The sequence below is a fragment of the Marmota marmota genome, unplaced genomic scaffold (assembly GCF_001458135.2).
Source record: "Marmota marmota marmota unplaced genomic scaffold, marMar, whole genome shotgun sequence".
NCBI lineage: Eukaryota > Metazoa > Chordata > Mammalia > Rodentia > Sciuridae > Marmota > Marmota marmota.
In genome coordinates, this window is record NW_026000026.1 from 24,413,404 (window position 1) to 24,425,832 (window position 12,429).

General features: G+C 58.7%; 1 protein-coding gene and 1 long non-coding RNA gene across 2 annotated transcripts in view; one reads left to right on the plus strand and one right to left on the minus strand.

Moving 5' to 3' along the window:
- Window positions 1-1,157: 1,157 nt before the first annotated feature.
- Window positions 1,158-12,429, minus strand: part of LOC107140422 — a 19,177-nt gene continuing 7,905 nt past the window's right edge. The window contains exons 9-16 of the mRNA XM_048811109.1: window positions 11,807-11,989; window positions 10,128-10,181; window positions 9,151-9,300; window positions 8,306-8,373; window positions 8,067-8,112; window positions 6,224-6,287; window positions 2,073-2,152; window positions 1,158-1,303 (exon numbers count right to left, since the gene is read on the minus strand). Of these exons, the coding sequence (XP_048667066.1) occupies window positions 1,274-1,303; window positions 2,073-2,152; window positions 6,224-6,287; window positions 8,067-8,112; window positions 8,306-8,373; window positions 9,151-9,300; window positions 10,128-10,181; window positions 11,807-11,989 (675 nt within the window). The 3' untranslated portion in view covers window positions 1,158-1,273. The remainder of the gene's footprint in view (window positions 1,304-2,072; window positions 2,153-6,223; window positions 6,288-8,066; window positions 8,113-8,305; window positions 8,374-9,150; window positions 9,301-10,127; window positions 10,182-11,806; window positions 11,990-12,429) is intronic.
- Window positions 4,706-11,481, plus strand: LOC125619015. Its single transcript, XR_007350477.1, has 2 exons — window positions 4,706-6,757; window positions 10,329-11,481. It is a non-coding gene; the product is annotated as an uncharacterized LOC125619015 (long non-coding RNA).

The window sequence follows — 12,429 nt, forward strand, 5'->3', positions numbered from 1 at the left end:
CTGCCTGCAAGCTGTGAAGGGAGGTGCCTGATAAAGTCACTGGAGGCCTTCAAGGCCCTGAGGCCACCTCCACGGGCCATTTTGTGCCCCTGACTAAACTAGGCCTGCAGCAAGCTGGGTGCTGAATCCGTGAGTTTTGCAAAAAGTGTATCATCCGCGAGGCGGGCAAATAGACGAGCTGGAAGACCAAGCCTCAAATCTGCCCCTGGCCCGGGCTATGCCCGGGGAACAGGCAGATGGTCAGAGGGTGGGAAGGGCTGTCGGAGGTGAGGAAAAGTGGAGAAGCCGGGTCCACGCTTGGGGGTCCACACTTAGGAGTCCACACTTGGGGGTCCACACTTGGGGGTCCACACACAGGCAGTCGTACTTTGTGGCTCTTCAAAGACACACTTTCAGCTAGTGGCCCTTCATGTCAAAACGTCAGCCATCGGACACTTAGGACCCCAAACAACACAGACAAACTTGCCACTGTGACCCGTGTGCCTGAGGTGTCACCTGAAGCAAAGCTGATGGGGACACACACGCTGCTTAGCAGGGTGACCCTTAACACTGGTGAAGGGGTACGCAGGGTCTCCAGTAGCCCTCTGGTGTAGTGGGCATCCCCAGGTACTGGGCGGGTGCTGGGTGTGACCTGGGTGGGTGGGGCTTCCCTGGGGAGGGGCTCCCAGGCTCCCTTGGGCTCACCATGGCTGCAGAGCCACCCTCGAACCCAAGACCTTCAGGGAGCTGTGGGGGGGCTGTGTCCTTACTGTGGGTGTGACAGGTGGTGGGTGTGAGGACCTGTGCTGTGTCTGCTCTGCTCTGCGGGCCCCAGGCTTCCTGCTGCACCAGCCCGTGCCCTGCCTTTCCCTGCTCCCCACCTTCTGCCTGGGCCACTTGACGTCTCTGGGACCCTCCCGACAATGGCACATGGTCATGGCACACCCGTCCTGCACCACGGTCACCCCATCCGCTCAGGGCCTGGGCTTTGGAAACTCACAGGCTTTTCTTCGTTTTTGGAGGAAACTCCCTTTTCTTGAAGAGCTGAGAACAGAGCTCAGACCCCCCACCCCCAGGCCCCAGGAGCCAGGACCACGGGCTTCATTTAAATAGCTGGACACAGCCCCCCCCGCCTCCCAGAACCCCATGGGTCAGCGAGCTCAGAAGCAGACTCCTCCTCCAGAAGGAAGCATCTTTATTGTACAGAGAAGTCCACGGTGATTCAGCCATTCTTGACCTGGAGGTCCTGAGCACGCGTGGTTGAGGGCAGGGACTGGTCCTGGGTCAGAACCGGCTACTCTGGAATGGTCAGCAGCAGGTAGTCCTGTGAACAGAGGCAGAGTTGCGCTCCCCATAAAACCCACTCTCCCTGAGGCTGTTCTAGAGAGGGACTGCACCCTGTCCCAAGGACACTCCAAGAAGGAAGAGTCAGGGACCAGCTGGACAAAGAGGATTGAGCAGAGGGGAAGGAGTCTCGGAGATGCTTGCGAGCAAGGAACAGACCAGATTGGGGGCTTTTCCTGAGATACATTGACTGAATGAGTGAATGGCAATGAAGGAATGAGGGGCCATCAGGCCTGCTATGCAAAGATATGTAGGTTGTGCACTGCTCAACTCCTGGTGGCATTGGTCATGTAAACTATAGCCCTGTTCTGGGGACACCTGAGTTCTAGGGAGGTGGGTAGTCCGGGCTAAGGTAACAATAGGCTTTGAGTTCAGATGAGCCCCTTGGACTCCAGCTCTGCTGTGCTGGGCAAGTTTTCTCATTTTCTCTGCCTCTCTGAGCCTTTAGTTCCCTCCGTGATAAAAATGACTTTATGGAGCTGATTGTGAGAGTCCTGCATGTGTGGAAGGTGTTGAGCTTGTGAGCCCTGTGGTCTGGCTTCCTGAAGGTCTCTGTAGGTCTGGGGAGCCTCGCTCTCCTCATCTGTAATGGGGCCTGGCGTCCAGGACAGCTGTGAGAGGTGATTAAGGAAAGGGGGACAAAGGGCTGGGTCCACGCAGGCGCATCCTCCAACTGAGCCTCCGCCTCTGCGGGTGAGCGGGAGCCTCTGCCCCCCACCTCCCCTGCAAGGGGCTCCCTCTGCACCTACCTCGGAGAGGTCCATGTGGGCCTGGTTGAAGGAGAGGCCCTTGACGTTGGGCAGAGGGAGGCTGTGTCCTCTGAGCTGCGCTGCAAGAGGGGAGCGGGGAGGGGAGCTGGGGGTGAGCGGGGCCAGGCCAGAGGACCCTTCCTGCTCCCCTGGGAAGGCTCTGGAAAATGACCTTCCACAAGACAGCTCCCTGGGAAAACGTTACCCAACCTTAACGCTGGCCCTGAGGGGAGAGCCAACCTCCTCCCTCCTGCCCTGTCCCCAGCCTCTCCACCAAACCAAACATTTACCCTCCCAACCCCAACGGGGCCTGTAGGGAGGGGGCAGTACTGAACCCGGCCCTGGGCTTTGACCTTCCCCATGGCAGATGGTCCCTGGAAGGAGAGGAGCACAGAGTGAGGCTCTAGTCGCAGAGGAAGGACGGTAAGCAGTGGATTCCGAGTTGTGAGCTCTTCCCATGACTTCCTACCACTGCCTTCCCGAGTTCAAATTTCAACCAGCACAACTAGGTCCCCGAGTGTCCCAGCAGCTCTGCCCGCAGTCTCCAGTGAGTAATTCACCCTCATGGTAAACTGTAAAACCCAGCCTCCTTCTATAACCTGGGGCCACCTCCACACCAGAAAATGAGCCTCCCCTGCAGGATGGGTAGACTTGCTGCTCCAGGTTGGCCTCCGGCCTCTGTCATTGTGAGCCACACCCCACACCCCTTCTGGGGATTGAACCCAGGGTCCTGGGGCACTCAGAGGCCCAAGATCTTCTGTTTAGCAGTACGTTAAGGAATGATCAATTTGTTGAGGCTTCTCAGGAGTCCTTCAGGAAGGCGCATTGTTCTTCAGCTGTGGGAAAACTGTGCTGGAAATACTGAGCTCCTAAAAAATGCTGAAATATGGGCTGGGGATGTGGCTCAAGCGGTAGCGCGCTCGCCTGGCATGCGTGCGGCCCGGGTTCGATCCTCAGCACCACATACAAACAAAGATGTTGTGTCCGCCGAGAACTAAAAAATAAATATTAAAAATTCTCTCTCTCTCCCTCCCTCCCTCTCTCACTCTATCTTTAAAAAAAAAAAAAATGCTGAAATGTCAGTAGAAACAGAATGGCTCAAAAACAGGATTGGAAAAAAGTCGGAATAAACCGAAAATTCACCTGAAAACGCTAAAAATTGGATTCTGCTAATAAGATGATATCCATCAAATATATAAGTGTATTCACGAATACACTTATCTACCCAGAGTCCTTAAAGCAAGTTTTTGGTAAACATGGAGAACTGGTCATTTTGCAATTTCAGTTTCTGTGAATTAGCTACTCGGCCAGTTGGTTTTTGCAAACTTCCTTAGACTTGAACTTGAGGCCTGGCTTGGGCTCCCAGACTCCTCTTCAGGGCTGAGCAGCCCTTAGCCAGCCCCACCCACACTGTCACCTGGCCCCAGGGAAGGAGAGTGTAACCCCCCCCAACTGTGTCCTTCTGGCACAGACAGGTGGGGGTGGGATGGAGGAAGAGTGACAGGTGCGTGTCTTCCTTCTGTCCTCAGGCCATGCAGAGGCCTCTCCACAGTCCCTGGGCCCCAGCCTCCAGGCTGCCCAGCTTGGTCCTTTCCCTGTGTGGAGGCCAGATGGCCCTCCTGCCGATTCTCCTATTTGGGCTGCTTCTTGCAGGCAGCCCTCGGGGATTCCTCAGTGGCCTTGGCCCTGGCCTCCCGTTGCAGGGAGGCTGCAGTAGGAAGAGCACCCCTTTTCCCCAGCAGGCTGTGCCCCTGTTCACCTGGCACCTGGCTGCCTCTCTGGGTCTTCCCTTGCCACCCTCCTCTGCCCTCAATTAGTCCCCTTCTCAATACACATTTTATCACTTCATGCCCAGCTTCCCTGGCCCCGTAGGTCTCAGTCTGGCTGACATTGGAGCCCACCTGCTTCTTTACCCTGGGGTCCTAACAGGAGTCACAGCACAAGGACTCCTGTCGGGGAAGCCAGAAACCAGGGTTCTGGAATCAACTCTGCCAGAGACTTGCTATGTGACCTTGGGTCAGTCACTTAACCTCTCTGGACCTGGTGGGATGGTTCCATCTGAAAGATGAAGAGCCAGGGGGTGAGTAGATTCGGTCTGTTTATCCTACATGAGTGTCTTCGGGGCGTGAGGCACTGGGCAGAGTGCTGGATGCATGGGAGACCTGGGGGCTCTGCTCTCAGGCAGCTCACCCTCTGGTTGGGGCGCAAACACTTAAATCATCACATGGCGAATGGTGATGGCCCCGCTCACTGCAGGGGAGGCTGAGGCCAGGAGGCCGAGTTCATCTCTGTAGCACTGAGCCCCAGCTGCACTCGGTCTTCCCGGCTCACTTCCCCAGGATACCGCCGGTTACGGTGGCGAGTCCTGCGGCCCACGGGTGGAAGTTTGAACACTGGACAGGGACGCGGAGGCAGGCGGCACAGAGACCAGGCCAGACACATGTCACAGATCATTCCTGCCTTCTGTCCAGGAACGGGACTGACCTAAGGGAACGGACCCACTTTCTGGTGGAAAATGAGTCACTGAACCAAGGAGGGGGCTGGGCTTGTATAGGCTGTGGGTGACTTAGCGAGCGTGTCACTCAGGAACTTGAGTCCTTGGGCTGGGGGTGACTTAGCGAGCGTGTCACTCAGGAACTTGAGTCCTTGGGCTGTGGGTGACTTAGCGAGCGTGTCACTCAGGAACTTGAGTCCTTGGGCTGGGGGTCGGTGGCCAGCACTTGGAGAGGGATCAGTGTTTTCTGGAGACTGTCACTGTTAGATTCGACGAGACGCTTTCTCCGGCCGCGGCAGCACCGGAGGGTTCCTCTTGGGAGAGGAGAAGGCCGTCAAGGTGGCCTCCCCACTTCCTCCCTCGGGTCTCACTGTCTTGGGTTTTAATTCTTATTTTTTCACATCACACAGGGTTTATTTATAAAGTAGTGACACAGACTTCTCCCGGGAGGGAGAGGAGGGCTACGGCTGGTGTCCTGGTGTCCCTAGGAGTGAGGGTGCCCTGCCCCTCTTAGGCTTCCTGGTCTTTCTTGGTTCTCCTGCCTCCTCCCCTTGCCTCTCTCCTTCTGCGTGTGACCAGGCCCAGGAGGCGCCGGAGGGTGGCTAAAAGGTGAGGAGCAAATGGACTGGGGCAGGGTCAAGAGGAGTGTTCCCGCCAAAAGCCCAGGAGACATCAACTAACAGACTTTTCAGCTCCCATAGGGAGGGACAATCCCTGGGACAGGTCACCTTGGCGACAGGTTGGAGCAGGGGCAGGTGGGGGAGGGCGCTGAGGCTCTGACAGGTCAGTCTCCCAGGGGCCCCCTGCAGCTTCCCGGCCCCAAACGGCCTTCCCCACTGCTGCCTGGACAGGCTTTCTTGCTTCACCCAGACCAGCCTTCCTCCCCGGGGCCTGCTTTTGGGGGAGCCCCAGGGAGACTGTGGAAGAGCTTGAATTTCTTCCTAGTATTATTAGTTACGAAAAAGACAAGCCCCCAATGGCGAGGCCTGGGAGAAGGGAGTGAGAAAGAGCCAGACGCCGCCCACTCTCACCTCTCCCCAAACAACCCTCTCCAGGTGCTGAGCACAGACCCCCCGCCCCAAGTTCAAATTCCCCACGTCCAACTGACCCGCTCACCAAGTCACCTCTCAGGATAGCCTACACAAGCCCGGCCCCTCCTGAGAGCAGAGGCTCATTTTCCTGCAGGGAAGTGGCCCTTTGGAGGTGCAGTCTCTTCCCTGAGTAAAAGGCCGAGATGGCCCCTGACCCCTGATCCCTGATCCTGCGTCTGGCCCGTCTTTTCGTGCTAACAAGTGTCCGGCATTGGGGTGAAGATGAAGTGCTGCTCTCCGCATCTCTCAGGTCAGGATCCCTGCCCTGTGCGCGGTCACTGACGAGCCGCCCCTTCCCGTGGCCTCCCCGAGGCCCACCTGGTGCTCTGCCGGGCTGCCTCCCCCTCCCGAGCAGCAATGCCCGACTCCATTCCCAGCTGCCCTCACACAGCCACCCGGCAGGACAAGAGGGCACTTGCCCGTCACACCAGGTCCAGTGTCTGCCCTGCCGCCTGCCTTCCCTGAGATAGTTCTCAGCCCACCTGGGGACAAGGCCCTTTGGACTTGTTTGGAGCTGCTCCAAGCCATGTGACCCGTGGCATGGCGGAGAGTCACATGGGGCTTACCGTTGTGATGGGGCAGGAACCTCCTCTTCAGGAACCCAGAGAGAGAAGCCCGCAGCTGCTCCTCCTGCAGCAGAGCAAGGGGGACAGGAAGGTCACCTCCAGGAATGTCCCCTCGGCTGGGCTGGCAGATCCTGCCCACAGGGACGAAGGACCCAGTGCACAGATGCCCATGGGGACAACATGGAGATCGCACTTTTGAAGGACCTTGGAGCCAGCTGGCCAGACTGGTGAAGGGACTGGGGGACACGGAGGGCCCCAGAAAGAGACACCCTCACCCTGTGGACTCTCTGGGGAGAAACTGGTTGGTCTGTGGAGCCCAGGGCCAAAGCCTCACAGGTGCCCACTGGGGACAATCGAGGGAGCTCTCTAAGGCTGAGAGGTGCCAGTAATGTCACATGGGGAGCTGCCACCCCCTGTCACTGGGGACGTGCTGAGGGGTCCCGATCAGGATGGTCCCAACCCAGGCGGACAGGTTGGGAAAGGCCCTTCCTCTTCATCGCCCTCCTCCTATCCCCCGGGAGGTGGTCACAGGAGGTAGGTGGTGTCTATGACGCGGGTGGCACGGACAGCCGTGGCTTGTCTGACCACATGCATGGCAGCCTGGTCTGAGGACTGCCCCTGGGGTGTCACAGAAGTCCCTGACCCAGGCACATGATCCTCGGGACCTCCAGCCCTGGGACTCTGTGAGGTAGAGATGGAGGGAGGAAGGTCCAAGGTGGCGCAGGTGGTGACATTTGTCGTGTTGGCCGGGGTTGTGGTCTGGCCGGGCTGGAGTTAAGGACGACGTGCCGAGAACTGTTTTCTCATCCCACATTTCCTCACACTCAAAGCAAAGACTGAAGGGCTGTCCCCGCTGGCCCGGGGGACACGGAGGAGGCTGAGAACGGAGCGTGCCCCTGGCCCTGCTGCTACACAGGCACCTGGCCCTGGGCCCTGGGCCCTGGAAGAGGCCTCCCCTCCTCCCTGCAGTCCCGTGCAGCGGGGAGCCCTGCGCGGCTGTCCTCAACATGCAGGGGATGAGGTGCCCGTGGAAAACCTGGCTCTGGACACCGCTCTTCCCCCACATCGGCTCCACTGAGAGGTCCCTTTAGTGCCACCTTCGAGCACACCCATAACTGACCGCTGCCCTCCAGTGCCACCAGCTCCTCACTCAGGGCCTCTCCAGTGCTGGGCTGCTCCTCCTGCCAGCCTTCTTCCTGGCTCCCGGCCTCCACCTGGCCCTCCAGTCTGAGCCTCCTCTGCTTCGAGACTCCCTTCCATAGCTCTTGGCCACCCCTGCTGTGAGCCTGCCCCTGCCCCCTCTGTGACCCTCTTCACTGTCCCTGCAACAGCCACCTGTCCATCAGTCACGCCTGGCCAGAGGCCTGGGTCCACTTCTTCCCAACAGCCCCAGTCTTCCTACTTCTTCTCTGAGTCTCAGCTTGTCAGCGAGGCCTTCGCCGACCTTCCTTTTCAGTCTGACCCCAACCCATATGCCTGATCCCCTGTCCCCTCCCCCCGGTTGCCTGTGGCCTATGAGGTGCTCTACAATGTGCCCTACTGCGGCTCCTGGGGAGTGTGGCCTCACCCCTCTGACGCAGGCCTTCCACAGGGCAGGGACCTTCTCGCTGCTCCCCAACACATCCCTGAGCAGGGCCAGGCAGAGTCGGTGCCCGGTTAGTGTTGGCTCAGTGTCAAGTTGAAGCCCGGAGGCTTCTCCCTGCCACCCCAGTGGGAGGGGAGATGGGCCAGGAAGCGAATGAGCCTTTCCACCCAGCTGCACCAGTGCCTTGGGACCTTGGGTTTGTCCAGCGCTGGGTCCTTTGAGACCACAGGGAGGCCAAGGCTATGGGAAGGGACTCACCTGCTTCTTGAGAACAGCCGGGTAAGGGCCCAGGGTGACCACGGCACTATCAGAGGAAAGAGGTTAGTCTCAGTTCAGGGCAGCTGTCGGGGCTGGCGGGGTGGACACAGCGCCCATCCCTCCCCCCATGCTGACAGCAGGTGGGACTGTGCCCACAACCACACCCTCCCCCTCCACTCTTGCTGTCGGCTGTCTTTTTTTTTTTTTTTTCCAGAACATTCCAAACCAAACAACGTTACCTGTTTGGAGTGAACTGGAGTTTTAATTTCTGATTTGTGGAGGAAAATGCAGCCCTTGTCAGGAGTTTCTAGGAGGAATTGAGAGAATGAGGTTGGGAGGGGAGTGGGATTTGTATTCCAGGCGGGGAACCGTCCACTCCTGTGCCAGCGTGGGCCCCGCCAGGGGAGAGGCCGGGGCTGGCTGCCCAGGGGGGTGGGGGAGCCTTTGCAGTGACCGTCACTGTCTCCAGCACCTGGCTCTGGAAGCAGAGAGCCCTGGGCTGTGAGGAGGCCCCTCCAGATTCACCTTTCAAAAATGGACTTTTTGCACCAGCCAGACGAGGCCAGCTTCTGGGCCACGGAATCTTACAACAGGCTCCAGGGACCCTGAGGACTCACGGACCCCTGGCCCCTTATCTGAGGCACCAGGTCTGTTAAATGGGAAGTGGTCACCTCAGGGGAACAGAATCAAGAGACAACCAGGGGCTGTCTGTCCCCCAGGCCCCCGGGCTGCCCTCTCAGCCTGGCTGGCCCTGGGGCATGGAGGACCCGGCCTCTTCCTGGGCTCCTAATGCCTTGATGCCCAGGGAGATGGTGCAGGGACCTTGGTCACCCAGCAGGAGTGCAGAGCCGAGGGGCGGGGACACGACCCTTCAGTTCTGAGGACACCAGTGGGCAGCCCTGGGGGTGGACTCCGGGAGCAGGTGCTAGTGGGCTTCACGTCCTGGCAGTGGGCACGGTGGCCTGAGTGTGACTGAATGTCAACTGACGACACGGTGGTGAGATCTGCCCTGCCCTCCTGTTACCCTGCCCACGGTCAGCAGGCCCAGGACCCCCTGGAACAACCACCTTCGAGCCTCACTCACCCAGGAAATGGAGCTGGAGGTGTTGTTGGGCCCCAGCAGTACCAGGGAGCCCGGCTGGGTGACCGTAGCTGTGTGGCCGTTCAGATGGACAGTGGGAGGATCCGGAGTGTTGATGGTCAGTCCCATGCTCCCTCTGGACCCATCAGAAGCCTGAAGGAAGTTAGAGCAGAGATGGTGAAGCCGTGGCCGGGAGATGGTCCCTAGGCCTCAGCTTAGAGAATGGGAACAAGACCATCTTCGGAGGCAGGGCGTCTGGATTTTCATTCTAGCTCCGCAGCAGCTTGCTGTGAGACCTTGGGGAGGTCGCTTACCCTCTCTGAACTTTTCAGATGTGGGATTACATCCTCTTTGTCCTGTTCATACTTAAACTAAGAACATAAATTATGGGCACCAGAGTCCTAGTCCTACCCCCTGTCAAGCTGTGTGACCTGAGGCAAGTTTCTTAATCTCTCTGTGCACCTACCCATAAAGCCGGGAGGGATTAAAGGAGCTTACTCAGTTCCCTCCCCTAAGTGCTGGGAGAACCTGCTCCTGGGAATGCTACACACTTGCCAGCACTTGTGGTCATTGTTATTGTCACTGCCCACTCAATGCCACATTCCAAAAGCCTTTGAAGAGGGCACTGAGCTTGGACTTGGGGGCCAGAGGCTGGTTTCAAATCCCGGTTCTGCCATGCGCTTCGCAATGTGAGGTGACAAGTGACTTCCCTGGTTGAGCCTCTGAAGGGGGGACCTGACCCGGTGGAGGGCCGCACACTGCCCTGCCCAGCGGGTGGGGCTCCTCAAGGTCACGGTCACCTGTGCTGGCAGCACCTCAGGTGTGCATTTGCTGTCCCTCGTTTCCTCCCCAGGCCTGGGAGGCAGGTCAGGGATTTCTGGAGTCCCCGGCGGGGAGCCCTGGCCAGATGGAACCTGCCCAGCCCCGCCCCGTTCCAGAACCTTCCCTGACACCGGCCAGGGCGCTGGCAGTGCCCCTACCGTGGGCCCGGGCTCCAGCTCTCCCGGGGACAGCAGCTGGACCAGGTCAGCAGCCTGGAAAAAGGACAGAGTGTGTGTGCATGTCCTGCAGCCCCGGGGACGGGGTCGCCGCCTGCGCTGTGGCCGGTCTCGCAGGACAGCGTCTCCGCAGGCTCCGTCTGGAAACTCAACTTCTCCTTGTTTCCACGGTTTTTCTCTCAGCTGATTCTGAGAACTCCTACACGGCGACATGCAGAGACCGTCACGTGGATCACGTCACTCAGCACGGGTTCCCGGATGACCTCCTGGGTCGCTTTGCCTTGTACAAGCCATAAATGGGGACACCCCCACCCAGGGGACTTTCCCACGCCACGTGGGAACACGCTAATCAGGAGAACGTCCGAGTCACTTGGGAACCTGCTGGCCACATGCACTGCCTCCTGGTCCCACCTGAGGTGTCACGGGTCCTCCTTAGCACACTCCATTCTGCCAGACCTGCTGTATGTGGCCAGACACCCACGTCAACGGCACTTTCCCTCCTATCACAAGTGGGGCTGCAAAGAGTACCCTGGCACATCGACCCCCGTCCACGGGCACAAGAACTTCTGCAGACAAGGGATCACGGGCTTCCACCTAACTGCCTCAGGGCTCCACACTTCTGTGGGACAGAGGGGACGGGGGGGTGGGGTGGGCAGCAGGGCGAGGCAGGAGGCCTGGCTCTAGTCCAGATGTGACCTGCTGGGTGACCTTAGACACATCACTTGCCCTATCTGGGCCTTGGTTTGTACACACTATTTTACATAGTTTTTTTTTTTTGTTTTGTTTTTTTCCATGAACCAGACTCATGCAAAAAAAAAAAAAAGTGAAATTTTCCACTTTGCATATATAACCTTATATACACGTGTGTATATATAAAGTTAGAATGTGACCAGTGTTTTGGTGGGATTGGAAGAGGTCAAGAAGGTGCTTTCTGAGCAGGTGACGTTTGAACTGAGACCAACAGTGGAGAGAAGAGTGTTCCAGGCAGAGAACAGTAGGTGCAAAGGCCCTGAGGTAGGAACCAGTTCAGCCTGTGTGGCTGGAATGGTGGGGCTAGAGAGAGGGACAGGGGTCAGATGGCACAGCACCCTGAAGCTGCAGGAAGGAGACTTTATTCTGGGTGGATCCATCTGTGTTTCTTGCTCGTTTGATCCCCATCCACCCTGGGAACTGGCTTTTCTTGTGGACCTCTGAGTGTGTGCTTCCTTGCTCTGCCTAGGCCACTTCTTGGAGATATCATCACACACTGCGCTGTCCACAGTGGCCTTTTGGCTATCACCAGCCACTGGCTACCCCAGTGCCCTGCTTCTTTTAAATAAAATAAGCTGTTTGTGTACCAGGCTATTTCATTGTTCAGTGTCTAGTCCCCACGAGGCCCTGAGCTCTGCAGGGGCATGGGACCCAGGACATGGTAGGCCTTCAACAAACATTTGCAGCTGAGTGCTGCGGATGAAGAGGGGCAGTAAGGGCTGTGTGCAGCGACGTCTCCGGCGAGGGGCTTCTGTGCGGGGTTCTGAGGGTGACTTAGGAGTCCCCAGGTGAGCCCAGGGCACGGGCGACTTGTGTGGGCCCAGGACAGCACTTTGCCACTGGGCCTTAGTTTCTTCCTGTGAAACATAGAGCCGTGAAGGCCCTTCCGCCCCCACCCCTCGAGCACTCACTGCGGGGTCCCGGGGGGCCACACGGACTTCCTTGCTCGCGTAGAGGCAGGACAGGATGTCGTTGTAGAGCTCCATCTGAAAGACCAGGTCCGCCATGCTGCCTGGGGTTAATGGTGGGAGGGGTCGCGGGGCCAGGTGGTCAGGCCTTGGGGCCCTCTGGCCCGGGCCACAGGGGGTCACAAGCTTCAGAGAGAAGAAGGAAGGGGACATTGAGCCGAGCAGCTCCCGGCCGCAGCTGGCTGCCAAGGACCTGCCGGGCTCTGATCCCGGGGCCTGGCTCCTCGAATCCCCCTGGTTTGATCCCACCCTTTTCTCTGTGCCTTTGTCAGAAGGGCCCCATGGGACCCAGGCAGATTCCGCATCCTGCCACCTCCTGTGTCCCAAGGAGCAGGGGACAGAAGTGGGGCAGACACCGCGGTTCCCCAGGTGGGGGGACCTCCCGGGTGGGAGTGTTGGGACAGAGCTGAGCCCCCCTCGCTGGCCAGGCAGCCCTGGGTGAGCTCCGGGGCCACGGGCCTCCTTCCCCTTCCTCCTCCTCCTCCTCCTCCTCCTCCCTTCCTCCTCCTTCCTCCCTCCTCCTCCTCTGCCTCCTCCTCCTTCCTCCCTCCTCCTCCTCCTCCTCC